Source organism: Myxocyprinus asiaticus, chromosome 39 (genome assembly GCF_019703515.2).
Source record: "Myxocyprinus asiaticus isolate MX2 ecotype Aquarium Trade chromosome 39, UBuf_Myxa_2, whole genome shotgun sequence".
In the NCBI taxonomy this organism is placed as follows: Eukaryota; Metazoa; Chordata; class Actinopteri; order Cypriniformes; family Catostomidae; genus Myxocyprinus; species Myxocyprinus asiaticus.
In genome coordinates this window covers 7,558,741-7,586,138 of record NC_059382.1, presented here as the reverse complement: position 1 = coordinate 7,586,138, position 27,398 = coordinate 7,558,741, and the positions used below count along the sequence as shown (strand labels likewise).

The window sequence follows — 27,398 nt, the reverse complement described above, 5'->3', positions numbered from 1 at the left end:
AGCAAAATGGCAAAAAAAAAAAAAAAAATTATCCGACTGTATTTGATGACAAATTGTGATTCTGAGATGTTTAAAGTGTTAATTATGTGACATTGTGAACAAAAAATTTTAATTATTGTATGTTTCATGTTATTAAATAAGTGTGATTAAACATCAAGTTGGCAGATTTTAATATGCTTTTATTAAGTACAAATTTGTCATTCATAAGGTACAAAGTGCTTGTCACTTGGGCAGTACCCTTAAAAGGCCAAATTTGCACCTTTTCCAAGGGTACATTATAGTACCGTATCACTGAGGTCCAAGTTAGTCACCAAGGGTACATATTGCCTCTTAAAAGGTACAAATGTGCCTTTGAGGGTACTGCCCCAGTGACAAGCCATTGTACCCCTAAAGGTACAAATTTTGCACTTTTTTCTGACAGTGAGTATAAGCCGGATTGATAAATGGGTGACTAAACCCCTTTATATTGTAGCAAACTGCCTAATGATGCTTTATATAATGGCTCTGAAATGCAATAGGAAAATTGTTGTTTTTTTAGGCAGGCACAGCTCAGGGAGTGCCATCTTGTGCTTTTCAGCATGATTGGGGAGAAATTCACAGATTTGATAGAACAATCCCTCCGAGACAAGCCTGACAGCTACAGACGGCTGTAAACTACATCAAACCATAATAGGCCTGCTAGAAACACAGTATTCGCAGTCCTGTCTATCATCACAGAGTCTACAGAAAATAGTAACTATGTGCATCATAGAGAGACAGTGAGGATTAAAACATAAAGTACTGGTTGCCCCATCTAAGGAAAGCCAGTAAATTTGTTGCGATTCTTTGAAAATTAATATAACAACATGACGGCTGACATCAAGAACTGCCATGAGTCTAAAAGCATTTTTACCATATGTATCACAGGCGTCTCTGCATTTATGAAATGCTGTGTCAGAGTATTAAACTTTACTGTTGTCATGACTATGAGTAAATGTCATGTTTTCTATCAGTTGGGCACAAGTATCAACATTCAAAATTGTGATATTGTGATATACTTGTGATATACTGTGTCCCATGATTGTGTATAAAAGCACATTTTTGTGGTACAACACTTCAAATGCTGTTTTGTGGTACCTTTGCAGGGTAAAGACAGTTCAGACAACTGTAACACTGTATTTAACCTTAACTTCAATCTATTTTTGGTAGTTTGACAGTCAATTTAGGTTTATTTTTATTTTTATTTTTTTCAGCTTCCGAGGCTTAGTTTAGCATGTGACATGGCATGTATTATCACCTAAGTGGCTTGGTAATTGCCAGATTTGTGCACTTTATTTCAATGTGTCTCAACCGCTTTTGCTTCAAGACCAAGAATTTAAATTGAATACCCATCACAGCACCAAAATTGTTTATTGTACAGAAGCAAAAATGTCCTTAAAAGGATAGTTCACCCAAAAAATTAAAATTTTCTCATCATTTACTCACTCTCATGCCATCCCAGATGTGTATGACTTTATTTCTTCTGTAGAAATCATATAAAGATATTCTGAAGAATATTTCATCTCTGAAGGTCCATATAATGCAAGTGAATGGTGATCAGACATTTGTAGCTCAAAAAATCACATAAAAGAAGCAGAAAAGTAATCCATAAGACTCCAGTGGTTAAATCCATATCTTCAGAAGCAATGTCATAGGTGTGGGTGAGAAACAGATCAAAATTTAAGTCCTTTTTCACTCTAAATCTCCATTTTCACTTTTACATCTGGAAGCCATATGTGGTACCTGTTTAGTTTCACATTCACATCTTAAAGTTACATATTAAACTATTTCTCACCCACACCTATTATATAGCTTTAGAAGATATGGATTTAAACACCTGAGTCTTATGGATTACTTCTATGTTTCCTTTATGTACATTTTGGAGCTACAAAGGTCTGATCACCATTCACTTGCATTGTGAGGACCTACAGAGCTGAGATATTTTTCTACAAATCTTCGTTTGTGTTCTGCTGAAGAAAGAAAGTCATACACATCTGGGATGGCATGAGGGTGAGAAAATTATGAGAGAATTTTCATTTTTGAATGAACTATCCCTTTAAAATCAAACAATGAAATGTGTTATTATTACCATGAACTGCATAGACCCAAAGAAATACTAAATTATTAACATGACATAGGCTGAATATGACAAATTATTTACATGACATACAGTAGGTGGAATAAGAAAATTGACAACTTAAAAGTGACAGATAAATTTGTGCCAAAATACCATAGAGTTTGATGTCAACAATGCCTGATGTCTCCCATTTTATAGTTAATAACCCAATTGATTTTGCTATCTTCTAAACTAAACAAGATTATTTGGTTAGTTGCATTTTACTATTTGCAATTAGCATTGTTTTTTCTCCAATGACTGCGACAGAACAGACCTGCAACCTATTTTTGGGTCGCAAACCACTGCTATCATTCGTGTAGATTTGATTAAAAAAACAACAACAACAACAAAACAAACACTTTAAATCAATTGACGAGAACAGAAAAATGTAATGACTCTCGCACTTTGATAAAGAATCAAGGAACTTCAGGTTATCAGAAAGTTCATGACACAGAAAGAACATTTTAGAGAAAATAAACACTCACAATTCCTTCCAAGTCCTTTGCCACTCGTTGGAATTCTGGGCTATCGGGGTTCTCGTATACTGGGCTATATTCAGGTTTCAGAAGCTTAAGGTGTCCAGTGTAAACCAGAGTAGATGGGTTGTGCTGCTGTAATATGGACTCATTTTCCAACTCTTTGGACTTTTCTGAAATAGAGAAACTATTTTATTAACAAGCTATTATGAACACAGCAAGCTCTGGAAGCAATGGTACTCCAGAAACACCAGCAGGCCCCTCTTACGGCATTATGTTATAGTTACATTATGATTAGCCTATATACTGTTACGATTACAATGAAATCTATAAAATAGTTCACTCCGCATAGAAGCCGCATTAGAGTGGCAAATATGCCTTGTGTTTGACAAGATTTCTAATGTCGCAAATTACATGCTCAAATGTTGATTGAATCAAAGTCTACAACCACATTGAAAATCTGTGAAAAGCTTTGTACCAAGAAAAAGCCACAAGAGAAATCCGACCACTGCGGCCACTACGAGCAGGGCAACGATGACCCCCACGATGATGTTGATCTTCCGTTTTGATGCTCTTCGGTTCATGGTCTTCTGTTCATTTGTCATTAAGTCAACCTGCTCAGGCCTGTTACCTCCCTAAAACAGAAAAAGAACAAAAAACATTCTTCTGTTAGTCTGTTTCTCAATAGCTCTTTATCTAGTGCCTCTGATAATCGTTTCAAAAGAAACTCTTTCCAGTCAGTTTCATTCATGTATTTATTCATAAAATTCAAAAAAATAATTCACTTTAGTTTCATCTTTAAATTAACTTTAAGGCTGTCAAGCTCTTAATAAAAGTAGTGACCATAAAAGTAGTCAATACAGTTGTGCTCTAAAGTTTGCATCCCCTTGGAGAATTGGTATTATATGTACCATTTTTAAAGAAAACATGAGTGAGCAGGCAAAACACATTTCTTTTATTTCTTATGGGATTCATATTCAACTGTAGGTTATAACAGAATGGCACAATCATAAAACAAAACATGGCAACAAAGAAAAAAATGAAATGACCCCTGTTCAAAAGTCTGCATACCCTTAGTTCTTAATACTGTGTATTGCCCCCTTTAGCATCAATGACAGCGTGCAGTCTTTTGTAATAGTTGTCTATGAGGACCCAAATTCTTGTAGGTGGTATAGCTGCCCATTCATCTTGGCAAAATGACTCCAGGTCATGCAAAGTCTTTGGTCGTCTTGCATGAACCGCACATTTGAGATCTCCCCTTAATTATATTAAGGTCAGGAGACTGTGACGGCCACTCCAGAACCTTCACCTTTTGCTGCTGTAACCACTGGAGGGTCAACTTGGCCTTGTGCTTAGGGTCATTTTCATGCTGGAAAGTCCAATTGCATACCATCCGCAGCTTTAGTGCAGAAGAATGCAAATAGTCTGCCAGTAATTTCTGATAACATGCTGCATTCATCTTGCCATCAATTCTCACAAGATTCCCTGTGCTTAAGAGCTCACACACCCCCAAAACATCAGTGAGCCACCACCATGCTTCACAGTGGGGATGATATTCTTTTCACTATAGGCCCCTCTCCAAACATAGTGCTTATGGTTGTGACCATCAGCCAGAAGCTGTGAGGTGTGTCAAGGTGTTGTTGGGCATATTGTAACCAGGCTTTTTTGTGGCACTGGCTTCTTTCTGGCAACTCGACCATGCAGCTCATTTAAGTTTCGTCGTATTGTGCTCCTTGAAACAACCACACCGTCTTTTTCCAGAGCAGTCTGTATTTCTCCTGAGGTTACCTGTGGGTTTTTCTTTGTATCCATAACAATTCTTCTGGCAGTTGTGGCTGAAATCTTTCTTGGTCTGCCTGACCTTGGCTTGGTATCAAGAGATCCCCGAATTTTCCTCTTCTTAATAAGTGATTGAACAGTACTGACTGGCATTTTCAAGGCTTTGGATATCTTTTTATATCCTTTTCCATCTTTATAAAGTTCCATTACCTTGTTACGCAGGTCTTTTGACAGTTCTTTTCTGCTCCCCATGGCTCAGTATCTAGCCTGCTCACTACATCCATGTGAGAGCTAACAAACTCATTGACTATTTATACACGGACACTAATTGCAATTTTAAAAGCCACAGGTGTTGGAAATTAAACTTTAATTGCCATTTAAACCCGAGTGTGTCACCTTGTGTGTCTGTAACAAAGCCAAACATTCAAGGGTATGTAAACTTTTGATCAGGGCCATTTGGGTGATTTCTGTTATCATTATGATTTAAAAAGAGCCAAACAACTATGTGATAATAAATGGCTTCATTTTTTTGCATGATCAGTCATATTTTCAAAATCAATGCCAAAATTGCACAATTTCTGCCAGGGTATGCAAACTTTTGAGCACAACTGTACGTACAATACTTGTGTGGTAAATTTCAAGTATTCTAAAGCCATGTAATAGCTTTGTGTGACAAACAGACCTACATTTAAATAATTATTCACTAAAAATCTGCCCCTCTGCCATAGCTCTCAAATCTTATTCCTCATTTTCAAACATATCATTTTACAATTGATCACAAGATATGCAAGAACCAGTGGTACTGTATCTGGCATCACCAACATTAAACCTGCCGCTGCACACCTTGATACGGCACGTTTGCACAAACACAAATGAAATTCGAGAGCTACGGCAGAGAGGGGACGATTTTCAGCAAAAAAAAAAAAAAAACAGCCTAAAGTTCTTACGGTTCCTGGTCTGTTCCTCACACAAAACTATTATATGGCCCAAACTTTTCTTTAAAAAAAAAGCAAAAATCAAGGTTACAGTGAGGCACTTGGGGGTGAATGGGGGCAAATTTATGAACATTGAAACATACTTTTTCAAAGTATAGCCACAAGACATGAACAATATGCGTGTTAACATGCATGTTAACATGATTTTAATGTGATAAAATCACTTACTAACCTTTTCTGTGAAAAGTTATATCCAATTTTACAACTTCGTTCCCATGACAATGTAATGTCAACAAACCTAAAACCCTATAACGACTGTAAAAAAAAATGACAATTTAAACAACTTTACAGCTCAAATTATACATGAGTTTTAACAGAAGAATTCATGTAAGTGCTTTTATAAAATTCACATTTCTGAAATTGGCCACATTCACTTCCATTGTAAGTGCCTCACTGTAACCTCGATTATTGCTTTTTTTAAAGAAAAGGAGGGACGAGTCGAAATTTATTTTTGTGGTAATCAACATTATACAACAAATGCTGTCGATTGAGCTTAACTTGTATTGAACACAGAACATTCCTTTAACACTTTTTTGCTGAAATCAGCCTATAGATTGCTTACTTATAGTTGACTGCATATTAAGGGGGGTTAAGAGAAAGTATTTCAAGATCGAAAAAATTAAATACTTCATCTCCAAGAGCTTTTAATGCAAACTAGACACTGATGAAATCTGTATTTCTGTAATACCCATTTCATATCCCTTTGCACTCTTTTTTAAACTTAGTATGTAGCCAAAAATAAGCTTGATGTGTGCTAATCACGTTTGTGACAATAAATCCTACCAATAGGCTATTGCTCTCAAAAACAGGCCATTTGGAATTCAATTTAATAATGTATGTGAATGCACATATGCACTAATGCTCTCTGCAATGATACAAGCCAAGACTGGTTCTAAGACTGCAGTATCATAACTGGTTAGGCTTGTTTTGGTCACACACAAAAGCCCAGACAGCTGTATGAACTAACCATGTCAGCCACCAATGGTTCAGAGTGTCAAATTGTTTTGCATGCTTATCTTTAAATGTGCGAGACCATTAAAAAAATAAGTATTCAACGACTTGGATAAATATCTTGAAAAACCATGTACAAAGAGATCTTGCCTGCCTTCAAAGGTAGGAGGTAAATCTGTTGTAGCCATTTGTTTCTAAATGAGTGTACAGGTGCATCTCAATAAATTAGAATGTCGTGGAAAAGTTCATTTATTTCAGTAATTCAACTCAAATTGTGAAACTCGTGTATTAAATGCACACAGACTGAAGTAGTTTAAGTCTTTGGGTCTTTTAATTGTGATGATTTTGGCTCACATTTAACAAAAACCCACCAATTCACTATCTCAAAAAATTAGAATATGGTGACATGCCAATCAGCTAATCAACTCAAAACACCTGCAAAGGTTTCCTGAGCCTTCAAAATGGTCTCTCAGTTTGGTTCACTAGGCTACACAATCATGGGGAAGACTGCTGATCTGACAGTTGTCCAGAAGACAATCATTGACACCCTTCACAAGGAGGGTAAGCCACAAACATTCATTGCCAAAGAAGCTGGCTGTTCACAGAGTGCTGTATCCAAGCATGTTAACAGAAAGTTGAGTGGAAGGAAAAAGTGTGGAAGAAAAAGATGCACAACCAACCGAGAGAACCGCAGCCTTATGAGGATTGCCAAGCAAAATCGATTCAAGAATTTGGGTGAACTTCACAAGGAATGGACTGAGGCTGGGGTCAAGGCATCAAGAGCCACCACACACAGACATGTCAAGGAATTTGGCTACAGTTGTCGTATTCCTCTTGTTAAGCCACTCCTGAACCACAGACAACGTCAGAGGTGTCTTACCTTTGCTAAGGAGAAGAAGAACTGGACTGTTGCCCAGTGGTCCAAAGTCCTCTTTTCAGATGAGAGCAAGTTTTGTATTTCATTTGGAAACCAAGGTCCTAGAGTCTGGAGGAAGGGTGGAGAAGCTCATAGCCCAAGTTGCTTGAAGTCCAGTGTTAAGTTTCCACAGTCTGTGATGATTTGGGGTGCAATGTCATCTGCTGGTGTTGGTCCATTGTGTTTTTTGAAAACCAAAGTCACTGCACCCATTCACCAAGAAATTTTGGAGCACTTCATGCTTCCTTCTGCTGACCAGCTTTTTAAAGATGCTGATTTCATTTTCCAGCAGGATTTGGCACCTGCCCACACTGCCAAAAGCACCAAAAGTTGGTTAAATGACCATGGTGTTGGTGTGCTTGACTGGCCAGCAAACTCACCAGACCTGAACCCCATGGAGAATCTATGGGGTATTGTCAAGAGGAAAATGAGAAACGAGAGACCAAAAAATGCAGATGAGCTGAAGGCCACTGTCAAAGAAACCTGGGCTTCCATACCACCTCAGCAGTGCCACAAACTGATCACCTCCATGCCACGCCAAATTGAGGCAGTAATTAAAGCAAAAGGAGCCCCTACCAAGTATTGAGTACATATACAGTAAATGAACATACTTTCCAGAAGGCCAACAATTCACTAAAAATGTTTTTTTTATTGGTCTTATGATGTATTCTAATTTTTTAAGATAGTGAATTGGTGGGTTTTTGTTAAATGTGAGCCAAAATCATCACAATTAAAAGAACCAAAGACTTAAACTACTTCAGTCTGTGTGCATTGAATTTATTTAATACACGAGTTTCACAATTTGAGTTGAATTACTGAAATAAATTAACTTTTCCACGACATTCTAATTTATTGAGATGCACCTGTACATGGGCTGCTATCTAAAAGGCTGAAGGTTCAATCCCAATCAGGGGTGATAATCGGGAATTGATTGGATCGTGAAAAGTGGGCATTCCACCACAAGTCCACAACTACTCTCCTCATGATATACTATCACCCACTTTGAAAGTATGCAAGTATTAAGAAAGTAAATAGGGTATATTTTGATTTCGTGTTGACTTTAACCCAAGACAGAGGGGTGAAATAGACCATTTTCACACTCAGAGTTTTGGAACGCGGAAGTAAACGTTTGCAGGGTAAACTTCGACAGCGGTGAATGGGAGTAAATGGGAGATCACAGCAAATATTACTTTCACTAATCCATTTGCTCCAATAACAAAATAAAAAATCCACTATTACGTTTGAATAACTTTCCAAAAGAGGACAAAAATAGAAAGCGGTGGATTAAGATTTACCGTCACTCTCTCAGCAGCTATAACAGAAACTCCCTCGCAGCCGTGGTAATTCGTTTTTTTAAAACTAATTCCAGGGTAATATAAAAATAAGCATAATGTTATAAATTTACACTCAATATTTAAAAAATGCATAATATGATTTTTTTTATATATATTTTTTTTATTTACGCTGCTATATGAGGCGAAAACGCATCATCACAGTCTGTGAAAAAGGTCTATTGTAGGTTGTTTTAAATGTGTCTGCTACATGGCAAATGACTGCTTTATTGAATTGCTTTATTTAATAGGTCTGTATTTGGAAATGGGTTCAATTCATGGCATGATGGTGGAAGGTGTGGTTAATATACTGTTGTGACATTCTGTATTAGAGGTCGACCGATAGTGGATTTTGCAGATACCGATAACTGAGGTGGTAGAAAAGGCCAATAACCAATTAATCGGCTGATAGTTTTTAAAATTAATTTATAGAATTTATTATAGAATTTAAAATAAAATCTACATCTTTCCTTACTATGACGGGCACAGGCTACAAGAATCCAAAATGAAGAAAATCCCAGCAGTTCATTGTGCAACCAAAATCCCAATAATAACCAGAAAAATTAAGATTTGGTGCATAACGCAGGACTTTTAACTATAAACAAGCCAGGAATACACTTGTATACTTGTACTGAAATGATAGAGACTTGGCTCTGCTACAATCCTCTATATTTAATATTTACCAAATTAAGCTTTTATAGCCTACATTCACTAGATTAAAACTATTGGCAACTATTGACATAGATTGTTGCTGAAAACCAATAGTTCAAAAAAAGTGACTATTGGCACTGATTAATCTGTAAAACTGATATATAATCTAATTGGGATAGATTGCATATGCAATGCTACCAAATACCAACAGAAGACATCTACAGCCAGGCATTTAAGTCCAGCCTCCTCTCTAATCTCTACACTCTGCTGACTCCACAAAAAAGCTCTACTTGTCTATAAATCACCCACTCCCTATCACAGAGTTACCACAGTGGAGTTAAACAGGGGACTGCAAAATGATCCAAGTACACTGCACACTTTTTAACTGAAAGCGAATGCACAAACGGTAAGAAAAGGGGTACTATTAAAAAGTGGTTAGAAATCGGTGTGTCTGCACCCTGGGAGAAGAGGAACAGATCATTAGGGAGCGAGAACCACATTGGTATTAAATCAATTTGTCAGATGTGCTCCCCCCCTTAAGATCCAGGCTAGATTACAACAGCGTATGCGATAATGTATCGCAATTAAAGCTATTCTTACCATAGCCTGGCTGGCAGTCAAGCTGCCTAAACTGGAATTTTTTAATAGCTATCATGGCATAAGATTAAGAGAATCATTGGGAAACCGGGGGTCACTTTCTGCTCTGGGTTTCTGTTATCAGTCATCCTAATCACAGCCTAATAACACCATTACACGGCATGATTTTACCCATAACCCTCTGGAAAATGCCATCTCGAAGATATATCACTCTTAAGTAGGGCCAGAAGCTAAACCAAAGTGCATCTTTCTCTCTTTTATCAGCTAGGGTATACAAATTTAATTAGATGCTCTTATACAGGTGTAATCTGCATAATGCTGGTGTGCGTTTATTTTGTGAAGTGAGGATTGCTTAGAGAATGGAGTGATACTAATGTAATTAAACATTGCGGTAAGCATCAAGCTTTAAAATTGAACAAACAAAAGAAACCACTGTATGTTAGAGCTGCACAATTAATCGTTAAAAGTTCGCAATCTTGATTCAGAGACACATGCGATCTAATTTCTAAGAGAGCCATTTTCATTTTTTTTTTTAAACTATTAAATCTTTATTCTGATACAGATTTTCTCCTTCTCATGATAAGTACGTCATCACTACAACACACACCATTCCCAGGATCGACTCTGCCTTTTGTTCACACAGACACATTCTGGGATTGATCGAATGTTACTAGGGTCTGATCCCCGGAACACATTTTCTGGCATTCCGGCTCTGGATTGCGTTCACACAGAGGGCTTCCTGGCATTGACCCCGGCAATATCCTGGGATCAGAGCCCAAGTGTGAATGAGGTTTAAATGACAACGACTCTGCAATGTATATTAACATTCCTGTGGCATGCCTTTGTAAGGCACTCAAATTAAAATTTGAAATTCACTTCAAGACACGTTTTTAAATGTTGATCTTTTAAAATTAAATGGCATCTACAAAACACAGCACTCCTGCACGAGACGCTGAATAAAATAAAATGCAATGCCAAAGACGTTTGTCCAGCAGAGTGGTTTACAAACTGCAGGGTGCAGCCAAGATTAGCTAGGAGTGTGACGGAATCTCTGCTCAATTCAATATTTTAATAGCCACCGATACTAAAAAAGTAATAAAAAATACCGACATTATCAAGATCTGACTAAATTCGCTATCCGTGCACTGTTTGATCACAGCCGGCTGCATTCAAATACTCACGTGCGATTGTTTGCCCGTGTGCTTGTGTCTCGTGATGAATGCAGCACTCCTGCACGAGACTCTGTGCTGTCTTTAATCAAAATACCCCTATTTAGGAGATATTAATGTAAACACAGCTGTTAAAGAATTACGTGAGTTTAAACAGACGGGTTTAAATCTGTGCTGTCTTGACGAGATTTTAAAGCAAACACAGCCATTAATGTAAACTCAGCAAAAAAAGAAACATCCTCTTACTTTCAACTGCTTTTATTTTCAGCAAACTTAACATGTGTAAATATTTGTACGAACATAAAAAGATTCGACAACTAAGACATAAACTGAACAAGTTTCACAGACATGTGACTAACAGAAATGGAATAATGTGTCCCTGAACAAAGGGGTTGGGGGGGGGGGGTCAAAATCAAAAGTAACAGTCAGTATCTGATGTGGTCACAAGCTGCATTAAGTACTGCAGTGCATCTCCTCCTCATGGACTGCACCAGATTTGCCAGTTCTTGCTGTGAGATGTTACCCCAATCTTCCACCAAGGCACTTGCAAGTTCCTGGACATTTCTGGGGGGAATGGCCCTAGCCTTCACCCTCTGATCCAACAGGTCCCAGACGTGCTCAATGGGATTGAGATCCGGGCTCTTCGCTGGCCATAGCAGAACACTGACATTCCTGTCTTGCAGGAAATCACGCACATGTTGGGCCTCATGTATTCAGATAGAAGACAAAGGCAGGCCTAACACAGTTGTAAAACCTAACTCAGCCCCCATATACCAGGTCATAAATTATACTGATAAAAATCGTGCCAAAATCAAACAAAGGGAGTCCAAAACAGACTACAAATCCCATGAAGCCTTGCTCACTAAAGGAACTTACTCTCAACTCCTATTGGATGAGGCACACAACAGAAAGCCCCTCAAACCATGACATCATCAGGAGTAGAAATACCACTGAAATGCTTCCGGGATTTGCTTCCAGCAACTTTGTTCACCGAGTATAGACGTAGCTCATCGCTGCTCTCAGGTGCAACCTCGTGGCACAAGAAAGTAACGTCTAACTTGAAACTGTGGCCATACAATCGCCATCTCGCTGGACGAGTTGAGATTACTCTGTGTTCAACCGAACACTCTAACGGATCCGAAGGAGACCGCTGAGCAATCCGCATCTTCATCCGTTTGCCTGCAGAAGTGAAGAGAGAAAGATTTCTCTTCCATCTTCAATCAAGTCAACATTTCTGATTTCTCTGCCAGCCCACCGAGAAGCAGTCAGCCGTACGCCCGCCGACAGAGCAAGGAAACGGCCTCCCGTCATCACCTGAGCCTCAAGGAACCGGGTCGGAGTTAAAGGACGGAGGAACACACATTCTACCTATGTCCTCATGCGATTCAAGTAAGAGGTTTACGTCTGGGCAGAGATAGAATATTATAGTGTGTTATTCTTGTGTTTCAAGGTTTTTTGCTTGTACAGTTTACGGACCGCCATGTCCGCTTATTATTAATACTCAGGGTATTAATTATCACAAATCTGTTTTGCTGTATTGTGGTCCAACCAAATTGGACTGTTGTGCATTTTCGCCATCGCGGGTGAGACCGGCAAACTGTTTTGATCCATTAAGAGTCAAAGAACGCGGGACTGTTCACGAGCCGTCCACCGCGTCTCTGAGTGATAAACTAACAGCTGCTTTCTCTCCCACGATCGTGAAATCGTCTTTAGGGCCGTCACTTTACACTCTCACACACACACACCCTCATGTGCTATAGAATTATTTTTATTTCCATATCTAATCATATCACTGTTTAGTTTGTAGTTGTAAGTCTGCAGTTTATTGACTGCATTGCATTAATTATTAATTGATATTACTGCATAAATATACTTTGTTTGTATTACAAAGAGAAGTGTTTTGGTTTGTTTTGCATACACCTGTGTCATGCTGACGGGATTTCAGTGCTCGGATTCAAGCCTTCATTCATTTTTTTTCCCGAAAATCGATATTCTTCGGTTGTCGATTTTCCTAAGAAAACAATCTAATATTGAGACTGTTATACTATTTGGTTATTAGTCCCTGATTCCAGGGTGGTGCCCCATCAATGTTAATCCTTATTAATATTCTATTGATTTTTGATAATTGATAATTATCTTTGATGATTGTTGAATTTGAATGATCAATAAGCTAGTGTTAATTTTAATTAATGTTTCATCTATGTTAACAATTAACGATTATCTTTGATAATTGTTGATTTAAAGGATTAAAAAAAGCTAACATTGATTCTCATCAATTTTCTATTGATTTTAATAATTAATAATTATCTTTGATAATTATTAATTATTGCTAATAACCAAACCCGCTCCTAAACGTAGCGCACTACATTTACTGGAGCCCCATATGAGGTTTTAATGAGTTAGATTCAATTAATTAATTTAAATATTCATTAATAACTAAATAAATAATTATTAATTATTTCTGATAGTAACACTGATCTAAACAACCAGTAAAGCCCTACACACAGAACGAGCAGTATGGCTGGTGGCATTGTCATGCTGATGGGTCATGTCAGGATGAGCCTGCAGGAAGGGTAACACATGGATGTCTTCCCTGTAACGCACAGCGTTGAGGTTGCTTGCAATGACAACAAGCTCAGTCCGATGATGCTGTGACACACCGCCCCAGACCATGACGGACCCTCCACATCCAAATCGATCCTGCTCCAAAGTACAGGCCTCGGTGTAACGCTCATTCCTTCGACGATAAACGAGAGTCCGACCATCACCCCTGGTGAGACAAAACCGTGACTCGTCAGTGAAGAGCACTTTTTGCCAGTCCTGTCTGGTCCAGCGAAGGTGGGTTTGTGTCCATAGGCGACGTTGTTGCCGGTGATGTCTGGTAAGGACCTGCCTTACAACAGGCCTACAAGCCCTCAGTCTAGCCTCTCTCAGCCTATTGTAGACAGTCTGAGCACTGATGGAGGGATTGTGCGTTCCTGGTGTAACTCAGGGAGTTGTTGTTGCCATCCTGTTCCTGTCTCGCAGGTGTGATATTCGGATGTACCAATCCTGTGCAGGTGTTGTTACACGTGGTCTGCCACTGCGAGGATGATCAGCTGTCCTTCCTGTCTCCCTGTAGCGGTGTCTTAGGTGTCTCACAGTATGGATATTGCAATTTATTGCCCTGGCCACATGTTCATGCAGATGAGCAGGGACCCTGGGCATCTTTCTTTTGGTTTTTTCAGAGTCAGTAGAAAGGTCTCTTTAGTGTCCTAAGTTTTTATAACTGTGACCTTAATTGCCTACCATCTGGATTTTTACAAAATTATCTTTAAAATACAGTGTCCTGAAAAAGGGACGTTTCTTTTTTTGCTGAGTTTATAAGCAGATGGGAAAAATTCTTCAAATTGTTAGATCTGTGCGATGTCTAAATGTATATAAGCTGCATGCTGTCTATTATAGGCACTCAGGCATTTTTACTGCATCAAATCAGCATTAATGTATATATAATAATCACACAGTAAAGAGTGTCTAATATTTAAGTAGTTTCATTTTGCATTAAATTACTTTTTAATGTTTTTATATGATACTTTTTTAATGTTTAATTGCTACTGTTGCTGAATCACTTAAAGCACTGTTACCTCTGATATCTATTTAATTACTGGCTCTTGAATAATTCTTTTAAAAGCTTGAAGCAATTTTTTTACAAGAGAAAAACTGAAGGACTCATTGTTTAATCTAAATAGTTAAAAAACTTTTGTAAAATAACAGTGTTCTATTGTATATTTGCTTACCAGTGCAACACCAAGTTAACATAGAACTGTTAATGAAGCTTTTTTCCACTCGTTTTGCTTTTTACTTAGTATTTGAGAAACAGGCTAAACTGTTTTAGTTATTTTTATGCACTTTTTTTAACAAGTTTTTTTTTTTTTTTTTCAATAATAACAAGGTGCTGTTTGGTTTATAATGTATTCGTTGCACCCTCTTGTGGACTTTAGTCATTTTAAATGTACAGTATATATTTGATTTACAACTTTGTTGCATTTTTGTATAGATTGAAGCAGAGAACATTTTGTCAGAACCTCTAATAAATTACGTTACTTTGTTAAGTACCCTTATATCCAGGTTTTGTAAATCATTGAAACAAGCATTTTTTCTTCAGAATCATGAGAGAATCATGATCTTTATTCTAAACCAAAAAATTGTGATTCTCAATTTATCCAGAATCGTGCAGGTACTGTATGTCAAAGCAAAATAACCAACCTTGTCTCATGAATTTGACCTGGCTCATCGTACATATCGTGGCAGCTTCCTGGAGAAATGAACACTCAGGGCTCTATTTTCATGAGAACACTAATTCTAAGTGCAATTTTCATGCCAGTGCAAAGCGCAAGTGGGCATAGGTGGGAGTGTTTGTGCTGTATGTGGGTTTATGTGTGCAAACTGTGAGTGTATTGTATGGTACTGAAGAAGGGCAAAGCGCCATTTGCTGAGAAACATGTCACTGCGCTAAGATGATTGATAACAATGCTTATTTTCAGTGCAAAGTTTAAACTCAGTTCCTGCACTGACAGTTTGGAGATTCCACCAGCAGGTGGCAATAAAGTTAATGTCCAAACTCTTAAAATATAGTGGAATATCAAATTAAGTCCCTGACAATCACTGTCATAGTTTTATGAAACAAAAAGATTTGTGTTTAACTATCTATAGGTCATGGTTTATTTTTCAATTATTATTATATTTATATTTACAATTGTATAGCATAATTTATATTGGTGTTTTTCCACCTGTTGTCATAGAGTGATTTTTAAGTCACTGCAAAAGAGGCCGGTTGAAGAAGTTGTAGAGGGTAAAATGTTTTAATTTGGTATGATTTTTTTAACCAATTTGTTATTTTGATTATATTTTCATTTTGTTTAAAATGTAATTTGAATATATAAATATTTTGGGTTTAAAGTTTTCGTGTTTCAATAAATGGATACATTTTTTCAAAATCAAAATTGACCGGAAGAAGCGCGTGCCGATAGAATCGCTGTTACAATCACAATACTATTAATAATTTGTGTCAGTAGATGAAAATGATTAATAATACTTACATTCTCTTTAATGTAACAGAGCGATCATCCAATTCTGATGAGAATCACATTGTCACTGCCATAGAAATATGCCTATTCATCAAGGATGCAGTTAATGCACAAAAGAATGTAATTTTCAATTCTTCTAATTCATTGCATACAGTCCACTTACACAACCAACTTCTTATGAAAGTGCTGTGTATGTTTACATCACTGGTGCTTGAGGGAATGGACTATATAATAGGACGCAGATGGTGCAATAACCAGAGAAGAACCTCAGAATTAAACTGCCTTAACCAAACCAATTTGCGTGCCATGCTCGCGATTTCGCCAAACCCACTTGCGCCTAGACTTAGCACATGATTGCACGAAAATACCAAAACTTCATGGCCATGCCCTCTGACTTTGCGCTTATGACTAGCATAGTGCTGTGCTTAGCACTAGTGCTCTTAAAATTGGGCCCTCTAAGTGGTAAAATGACAATGACTTTTCCTTGATCTACACTGACCTTAGGAACCTTTTGTATCTCTTGAAATGTTTTTTAATATCAACCCAATTTATACAGAAAACCACTTTTGAATACCTGCAATTGGCAAAAACTGGCAAACTACCTGAATGACCAAAACATGCCAGACTCAAGTGCTGGAGTCAGTAGTATCCTGCAATGAGGATTTCCCACAGCAGAAGGCGTTCACATCCTTAAGGGCACAATTCTGTGAACATGTTTGAAGGAGTGGCGTTTTTGGTGGCGGGGGCGTGGTCGAGCGTTCGTCTGGAGAGGGAGAAAGCGGTGAGCCTGATAATGATTAACACCTGTTTCTAACTGCCGTAAGCATTGGGGAGAGCGATAAAGAGTGGCCACGCCAGAGACCAGGAAAGCGAATGCACTGTGTTATGGTTTGATCTAATGAATATTGTGCTGAAAAGCCATTTTTGAGTTTGCTTAATTAAAAGTCCTACCTTGAGTTGAAATCCTACATTTCCCATTTCCTCCTTTCCCACCCAACGAACCTTCTCACAGTGGTGCCGAAACCCAGGAAAATTGGAGGAAAGTACGTCGTCATGGAGTCCACGCAGTTGGCCGACGTCCTCAAGTCCCTCGCTGGTCTGCACCTCACCCACCATCAGACCCTGCTTGAGCTATGCCAAGACCAAGAACGTCGCTTCCATGAGATCCTTCGAGCTCAAGCAGAGGAACGGCATGCGATCCAGAGCCTCCTCAGCCAGGAGAAAACCCCGGCCATGACCCCGGACACAGCAACACCAATGCCTCCGGCCACTCTCATGAAGATGGGGGCAGAGGATGATCCCGAAGCTTTCCTGGATCTGTTTGAGCAGATGGCCGAGATCTGGAGCTGGCTGCGTGCCCAATGGGCGGCCAGGCTCATTCCCTTGTTGTCCAGGGAAGCCTAACTTGCAGCACAGCAACTGCCGACAGCAAATCTCCAGGTATACAATGATCTGAGGAAGACCACCTTGCAGCGGGTCGGCCACAGTCCAGAGCAGTATCGACAGCTCTTCCATTCGATGAAGTTGGAGGGGGCCGGCTGTCCATTTGCCTTCACCCTACAGCTCCGGGATGCCGGCCGGAAGTGGCTGTTGGCAGAGGACCGTGCCGTCGAGGGAGTGATCCGGAGAGAGAGAGATTGGTAAGGGTGCATACACTTGAGCCCGATAATGACTAACACCCGTTTCTAATTGCAGTAAGCATCGGGGAGAGCGATAAAGAGCAGCCATGCCAGAGACCAGCAGAGAGAGCTACCAGATAGAAAGCGAACTGAGTTATGATTTGATCTAATGAGTGTTGTGCTGAAAAGCCATTTTTGAGTTTAATTAGAAGTCCTACCTTGAGTTCAAATCCTACATTTCCCGTTTCCTCCTTTCCCACCCAACGAACCTCCTCACAGTGTTCTTGAACGGTGAAACATGTGACCTACATTTTAAGACTATTTCTGCATAACCAAACCTGTTCAACAGGCTAAGAAGGGCCAAAACATAAGAAACATACTTTTTTTTAACAGTGAAAAGTTATTGCCATCCCAGATAAAATCAGATTAGATAAGAATCATTCATAGAGTTGCCGCTGTGGTTAAGATAATAAAATTCTCCATGACCCTCTCATGGTGCTGGATGCAGCAGGTGTTGTTGACTCAACTTTTTTATTTGACTTTAATCTAGTACTATAACATACTGGGACTGTTTGAATTTGTTGGAATGCTCTAGTATTTGCATTCTAATGTTTCCATGTAAACTTGAGGTGTTGCGTTAGTGCTTGACTTCTTTCTACTTCGATAGTTGTCATTTACAGAAATTAGAATTTTTCTGGCTCTGTTTAGGTATAAAGCCTTCTGCCAACAGAACAGATATATAAATGTGAAGCAAGCATGCAGCAAAACTGACACCTGAAATTGCAGTCAAGACATGCTTTTAATGAACTAGAGTTGCTATTCTCCTACATGCCAAACTGGCAAAGTTGTGCTGGAGCAAAAGCATAAGGTTGGTCATGATATGAAAAAATTTGACCAGTACAGTTTTCGTTCCCGTGTTGACAACCTATGTTTCTAAATGAAACAGGAAACACCTTTCAGTTGGCAGCACGTATACATTTAAAGAAAGCAAAAAGTCTGTAAAACCACATTCCTGCTAGAGTTCAGCTGTCTACTATTTCTGACATGTAGTAAGATCAGAGGCCAGCAATCACTGGCTGACCAGTCATCTGGAGAAGACAGTCCAAAACACTGAAGAACCTCTAAACTACACGGCAGCAATTAAACCATAAACAAGAAATTCCCCTGGGACATGCGCAATACTTCAAGATAAGTGGAGGCAATTAAAAGACAGCTATTTTGAAAGGATGGTTGAGAAAATCATTCAGTGTTTATGTGTTTGTGCACCATGCAGCAGGTAACTGTACTACTTTAGGGTTTTTGAGAAGCTTTGCAAAACCTATAGGAGACAACTTATAAAACAAAACCAAGCATTTACTAATGTTTTTAGACAACTAACTTTTTTAACTTATGTGAGGCTTTTCAAAAAGAAACACATCCTACACACTCACAAACAACCTTTTGTAAAACTGTAAGAATGAATTAATCTCACTACTCTAAAGATTGCAACAAATGTTGCGCAAGACTACGTGACAATAATCCATGAACAGTGATGTAATGGTGTAAATGTTCATCAAGTCACATTGGTTAATAATTTACAAACAAGAAAAGCAGAAAAACAGGAAATGCTAATTTACAAAACTGGAGTTTTATGGCGTTTAGTCCATGTCTGCTAGCTTAGAGGCTGTACTGTATATGCTATACTCCTAAAAGTTTATCAAACTAACTATTAGCAGCTGTAAAATGTACAATCTTTCTCTTTCCAAAAAAACAGAAAAAAATATTGATGACTTATCTAGCATTGACAGGTGTATTTAAATTTTTATCCAATCAAATTATTTCTAGAATGAGAATGTTCCCTCCTCCAAATTCAAGTTGCCTCCAATAGCAAGTAGAAAATCATGGTTCACGACTGTCACTAAGTACAAGCTAAAGGCTGATGGTTATTAAAACATGAATGAATAAATAAATAAATAAATGTGATCAATCTCCGTCTCTATGTGAAACTGCAGTTTGTCACAAACACATGAAGACATGTCAACCCGATATCATTTTGAACTTGTAATAATGGACACGCATGATTATCCGCATGTTTTCGGATTTTCTGCACCATAGGTAAACTCGTGCAGCTGTTTTCCACTGAGGTGACAGAAGATGTCAGCCGCAACAGATGTTTAATTGACAGTTTTTATTTGCTCATGTCACTTACATCTTCAGCGAGCATCATAATAGCCTATCATTCTTACAATACAAATTTAACCATGTATTATGCTGCATTTCCTAAAAAAATAAATAAATGTTACCGGCCAAACGGTGAGTTATTAATCAAACTCCGATATCGTTTCTCCCTTGATATAAACACGTTTGCAGAAGCAGAATATGAATGAACAGAGGCAGAGCTGTGTGGCTTCATAATAGATTTGTGAATGTCATAGAGCATCGTAGTTTAATTGAGAGCACGCGTCCAGTTTTGAGAGAGAGTTTTCCGCGTGCGAGAGGAGAGATTTGCGCTGGCGCAACCAGCACATGTATGCGATCTCGCATGATATGCATGTTGTGCTCTCAACATTAACAATATTATGATGCCATAGAGCTATGGTCTGTTAAGCTGGACATATGGTCATTTATTGTCACAATACATTTTTATTGTATTTATGTATCTTTTGATTTTACTTGGTGAAATTTTCATCAATCTCGTTGCCTCCCCTGACATACTCTGGCACCCCATGGGGAGGCGCGCCTCCCAGTTTGAAAAACGTGGCCCTAGAAATTTACTTTGAACATTTAAGAAATCACAAAAGAAAACTGTTTCAGATCTATAGGCAAAAATGTTGTGACAATATTTTCAGATACAGTCGTGTTTGGTCTTGCCTTAACATTTTATTGCACCTATGTCACCATTCAATAAACCCCAACAAAACATTTTTCCAACTAGGTCACCTGGAACAAAGAGCCAGATACACCCTTCCACTTAATTTGGACATTAACCTCCTCAGGTTAACACATCTGCAACCAGCAGCAGATAGAAGATAAATCAGTGCAGAGTCAAACAAGGACATGATGACATGGTCACAAATGGAGTCAAGGAAAAAGCACCAGATTGATTGATTTGATAAAGTGTGCAAGAAGTGGTTAAATCTAGCAACAAGGATGAGTGTAAAATATTAATCAAGACCATTCTTGTTAGCGGTAGACCGATATATCGGTTTTACCCTTTAATCGGTGCCAATAATTGCTTTTCGGAACTATCGGTTTTCTGCAAAAAATCTATGCTGATATACATTGATTTTTTTCATTCATTCATGGTCATTTGGTTGTACAGTGAACAGCGGCCAGTGGCGGTTCTAGCTTGTGTGGCGCCCTGGGCGAAACCCGCTTCAACACGCCCCCAAAGTTGTTGCCGAGGGGGGGGGGGTTTGGTGGGACTGTGTGGGTGCCTCGTGCCACCCCCCCACAAGATGCCGCTGCCCCCCCACAAGATGTCGCCCATGCCTAAATCCGCTACTGAGAGCAGCCTTTAGAGGTGAAATAAAAAATAATCATGTAGGGACTTCCTGTATCTAAATCTTTCATCATTGAAAATATTCATTCATATTTTTATCCTCACTTCAATGCAAATTTTGTTACTTTGGTAAGATAATCAAGTGTTCTTTATTTAAACAAGGGAATGCAAAGAAAAATGTGACTATATGGAAAGGTGTCCAGTCAGCACATAGATTGTGTCTCCAACTACATATCTTGAGAATAATAATAAACCTTATTCCTCATTAAACCTCAACTATACTCATCTATATAAAACCTCAAAATATATTTACCATTAATAAAACCCTTCATCTGGTGAATAGATAGGTTATAAAAGGCTTAATTTGATAAATACTTAAATATACAGCATTGTAATGAAGCCAAGTCTCCATCATTGCAAAATAAAATTTCCCGGTATGTTTCAGGCTTGTGTCCGTTAAAAGTCCTGCTTTATGCAACAAATGTTCATTTTTTTCCACTATGGGTCGATCTCTTCTTCTTGTAATGCAAGCTTGCTCATACAACTAAATTGAAACTAATTTTAAACCCAGAGACTGCATGCTCCTTACAACACACTGCCTGGTATTATATGTGAAACACATTTTAAAATGTGATCAGCACCAAAATATTAACACAACAGGCATAAATTAGGGATGGTCATTTTCATTTAATTTTGTAACTGAGTACTCAACAAAATAAATATCATGCAATATCTCTCGGCATTGGCCATTAAAAAAACCCATATTGGTCAACCACTACTTTAAATAATGACAGAACTTACATTTTTGGTCAAGTAATCCTTTAACAACATCATGCAAGATTGTAATGGCAAGATTTAGGTGTGAGAAGCAGTTATGTTGTTCAAGGAAGGCAAAGGCACAAAGGAAAGTTAAATTGCAATATTTAAGTAGTGTTTTTACTAGTTGAATATTTAACGCTGAATGAGTACTCGATTAATAGATTGCATGTGCTCATCACTAGCCTATATACTACAAGTGGCCATTCATGCCAGAACACCTACATGTATTAAACCAGTGATTATTGCTTGTGTATGTTTTTACCTTCCCAAGGACAGATTAGCACAATAGAAGAAATGCCATCCATTCCAAAACATATTTGTATTGCTTTCATCTTTATTGTTTAGAATAACAGATAACCAGAAGTCTGCATAGGATCAGGACAGCTGAATATACAGTAGATAACACTGGTACGTTCAGCATCATCAGTCCATACTCCGTACCAAAAAAAAAAAAACAATCCAATAGTTAAACGGCATTGGCTATTAGCCACAAAGAAGAACAGTAAGTCTTTCAAAATAACAAATCTGTGAAAAGATGCGAGGTCATCTTAAAGAACAGAACAACAGGCTAAAAGTTTGGTTGACACCGCAACTGCATTCCTAAACATAAAATACTGATCAGAGGCATGGTGTTCAATATGGACACGTAATGGCACAAACACAGAGAAAAATGTAAAATGATACACATGTTTGGTAAAAAAAAAAACATAAAATAATAAAAAAAAAAAAAAAAACTTTTAGCCGATATTAGCCAGGAATCTAACGAATTCCTCATATCTACAGTAAGTTTGACAGCATGGCAGAGTGTTTTATTCTTAAACCTTATAAATTGTTTGCAAATTAAAGTTTCATGCAATTATTAAATGAGTTATTTGTCTAAACAACCTACCGTTACTGAAATAATTTAATTGTGACTGCCTGAAAAAAATGCAAACAGGAATGTTGTGGGAATACTTGAGGACTGCCAATCAAGTTACAACAAGCCTGAGGAACAGAAGATACCTGGAAATCCAGGTGTGTGTAACAGGCAATAGACCACCTTCTGTACACAGTGTCTCCCCCCTAATGCAGTGAAGATCTTGTTCATGGCAGATGTGGCTACATCAATCTAGGGCCTAATTCAAGTCAACATTATTTTGGTAGTTAGTTGTCATGGTTCACTCAAAAAAAAAAAAAAAAAAAAAAAAAGAAAAACCTTCGCTATTCTTAGAATTACGTAATCTTCCCTTGTTTATACTACTCAAAAAATGCATGTAACCAAGTAAACTTAATTTAACTGTGTTGTTTCAATGGAATTTTTTTTTTTACTTTAATCCATTTGTGTTGGGACAACATGAATATTTTTTGTTTGGTTAACTGAAACTGGGTGGGAATTTCTAGTTCCCAGCATGCTTGTCAGATTTCATTTCAAAGATATAAATAAAATGATAAAATAGGGATATACAGTATGATTTCCTTTTAAGGGTTTAAAAAAATAAATGACATTAAAAATAATGTTTATATATCAAAATATTTCTAAATATTTAAAACATGTCTCTCTTTTTGGTCATCTTTAGTTTTGGTCAGGTTTACATTAACACTGTTGCTTTGGAACTCCTGTATTTTATATTGTATATTTGTATAAAAAATGTAATACAATTGTTTAATATATTTTTTATATATATATTTACATTGTATTATGCAATAGTAAATATTTCTGTCCTAATTTCTTCACTTTCACACATTTTTAATGCTCTTTGATTAAACCCACGAGCCCTTATTTCTCATGAAGCAAAACCTTTGAGATTTAGTTTCATCATTTTATCACTCCACCGAAATAGAGCAAGCATACGTCTCCTCTGTGTCACTGCGTGCCATTAACACTTAGTATATGAACTCACAATGACCAGAAACATTTGCCATTACACGATCGTTTAAAGTGAAGCCGGAGCGCTTTGCGTTCACTATCAAAATTTATATTTGTTTGTTTATATTTAGCGGGAGTTTGGTGGGAGTTACCTAACATCGCGCGCATCAGAGCACGTGAGAGAAGTGGTTCACGCGCTCTTCCGGACAGGAGCTGCTGGATGTCGTCCGCGGTGCAGCTTAGTGACGCTCGGACATCAATTGAATGACACACAAATACGCCGTTGACGACATTTAGCCTATATATTCGCTTAAAATCCCCTTATTTGGACAATAAAATGTGATTGGAATTTAAAGTGCACAATAATCGTGATTGTCTCAGATAACCGCGGGTAGATCAAATAACCGCGATCAGATGATTATTTAATAATCGTGACAGGCCTATGCATAGGATTTGATAGGGAGAGTAAATGTTAAAATTAAGTATTATTTATATTATATTATATTACAAGATATAAAGCTGAAGAAAACAAAGAAACCTGATAACTGATAAATCAGCTGATTAGTTTATAAAATCAATATATATAAAATGTGCCTTGACACAGAGGCTACAATGTCCAAATTGAATGAAATCCCAGATGCAGTTTATTGTGCAACCAAAATCCTAATAATAACCAGTAAAAACATAACATAACATATGACTTATTTATAAACAAGCCTGAAAAGGAAACACAATGTGTACTCTTACAATCATTTGCAATAAATTATAATATAAACACTTCAAATTGAAATGTATATATATATATATATATATATATATATATATAAAAAGAGCAGTAGGCTAATTCATCAACAGAAATCATCTGCGATCTCATTCACTCAAATTCCGGTAATCCAGTGTTATTAAAACATCATCTCTAGTGGAGAACACTCAGTGAATATGTATCTTCTTGCGAATAGGACATCACGCCTCACACTGTGTTTGGTACTGTGTGCAGCAAGCATATCTCAACAAAAAGGTTGAAAATGGTGGAAGACACACTGGTGTGCACACACACATACACCAAGTGACAATCACACGCCCAGTCTATTCTCTGCTATCTGCGTCACCATAAACAGTACTTTTTAAAGTATTAAAATCATTCTGATTTCCCAAGCTCTTGTGATATGTACATCTGCAATACTTCTATATATATTGTGCAGTGGCAGCCCAACGCATTGCTCTCTTTATTTAGCAATTGCTGTGCTTCCATAGCACAGTTACCAAGTTGCACTCTGTAGTGCTTTCAACCAGCATGTATTTATTATGCTAACATTCACTGTCACTTGCTAGTATATCAAGAAATAAAAGATTCATTTGAGTTACTTGGATTGAGTAATTTAAGTAAATTGAATTGGGTTTACCCAATTCAATTAGATTTCTTTTTCACAAAGTATTTGAGTTCAGATTACATAGTAATTTGAAGTTAGGAAAACTCACTTCAAACATGTGGAACCACTGTCCACAACTGAATCAAATTCAGCCAGATAATTATTTTCTTGAATGTTAAATGACACCGAGAAACAACACATCAAGCCAATGTATAGACATAGAAACAATAATGGGCATCCTTAACACTACAAACATATGGTTACCCATTATGGACCAACAGAAGCTTGGTTTTGGGGTCCAACAAGGCACAAGCATTTTGCTGTGGTACTTTATCATTACTGAAAAATAAAACTCGGAATTTGACGAGGAGCACAGTACCACACCCACAGGATAAATTATAGGGGAAAATAGCCAAGCACAAAGTTGTATTTAATTCCATTCAGAACTCAATGACAAGAATAAGCACTCCATGAAGATTAAACACAACAACACAGACAGTGCAACATAGACTTAGCCACTATCCATCCATCTATAATTTTATCCATCCATCCATCCTTCTATCTATCTATCTATCTATCTATCTATCTATCTATCTATCTATAATTGTATCCAACCATCTATCTATCTATCTATAATTTTACCCATCCATCATCTATCTATCTATCTATCTATCTATCTATCTATAATTTTATCCATCCATCTATCTATCTATCTACCTATCTATCTATCTATCATTTTATCCATCATCCATTCTTCTATCTATCTATCTATCTATCGATCATTTTATCCATCATCCATTCTTCTATCTATCTATCTATCTATCTATCATTTTATCCATCCATCCATCCATCCATCCATCCATCTATCTATCTATAATTGTATCCATCCATCCTTGTATCTATCTATCTATCTATAATTGTATCCATCCATCCTTCTATCTATCTATCTATCTATCTATCATTTTATCCATCCATCTATCTGTCTATGTATCTATCTATCTATCTATAATTGTATCCATCATCCATTCTTCTATCTATCTATCTATCTATCTATCTATCTATCTATCTATCTATCTATCTATCATTTTATCCATCCATCCATCATTTTATCCATCCATCCATCCATCTATCTATCTATAATTGTATCCATCCTTCTATCTATCTATCTATCTAAATTTTATCCATCCATCCATCCTTCTATCTATCTATCTATCTATCTATCTATCTATCTATCTATCTATCTATCTATCTATCTGTCTGTCTGTCTGTCTGTCTCTCTGTCTGTCTATCTATCTATCTATCTATCATTTTATCCATCCATCCATCCATCCATCTATCTATCTAGTTTGTCATTTTTCGGGCCAAAAGTATTTTTATTTCCAAAATGAATATTTGCTTGTGGTAGCTCATTATTACTGTAGGCTACCTCCCGCACTCACGTTCATTCTCAACATCTGTAATTTTCTGTATTTGTGATCAAGCTGACTTATTATAGGCTTATTTTACAAAATCCATCTTTCTTGTAAATGTTTGACTATGCTCGTGATGGAGTGGTATTGGAGCAACGGAAATGCTGATGTCCTGACTTTCAGAGAAAGAGAAAAAAATGCTCCTCCGTGGTGGGCAAATTTCGCCGTTTCGCTTCTATTCCGCAACACTCCCGTAACTGGAGTCACGTTCACTGATCGGGACGATTGGGACCACAGTCTAAATATGTAGGCTACACCATTTTCTCCTCTCGGCCGACACCGAAACTATTTTAAAGTTATTTTTCACGTTTCACGTCAACATCCGTCTGAGTCAGCCTTGCGCTATTAATTTAATATAATTTGACTCAGACAGGTGTGAAACATCGTACATTTTAACATAGTGAGACTTTACATTTACAGTATAGAAATTCCAATCAAAGTGCAAAGTAAAAAACAAAACAAAACAAACATACTTACATGTTCATACTTGGCAGAACTCATTTTGTTGTAGAAAACTATTTCCGCGTCCAAAGACTCCAAACAAACTAAGAGAATGCGCACTTGAGTTTTCCTATCACAACACCTCAGCCGGTTCTTTCTTTCTGACGGTTTGGATGAAATACTATAATTGGAAAAGTTCTTAAACTTAATGTTCGAGCGAGTTTTCTCGCTTGTCAGTGTTTCATTCAATGAGTCGCATCTCCGTCCCACCTGAGTGCTCTTGTCTCT

General features: G+C 37.5%; 1 protein-coding gene across 1 annotated transcript in view; it reads right to left on the bottom strand.

The window, feature by feature from the left end:
- Window positions 1–27,398, bottom strand: part of LOC127429845 (suppressor of tumorigenicity 14 protein-like) — a 65,890-nt gene extending 38,492 nt beyond the window's left edge. Inside the window, exons 1-3 of the mRNA XM_051679126.1 lie at window positions 27,147–27,398; window positions 3,089–3,245; window positions 2,620–2,783 (exon numbers count right to left, since the gene is read on the bottom strand). Of these exons, the coding sequence (XP_051535086.1) occupies window positions 2,620–2,783; window positions 3,089–3,245; window positions 27,147–27,170 (345 nt within the window). The 5' untranslated portion in view covers window positions 27,171–27,398. The remainder of the gene's footprint in view (window positions 1–2,619; window positions 2,784–3,088; window positions 3,246–27,146) is intronic.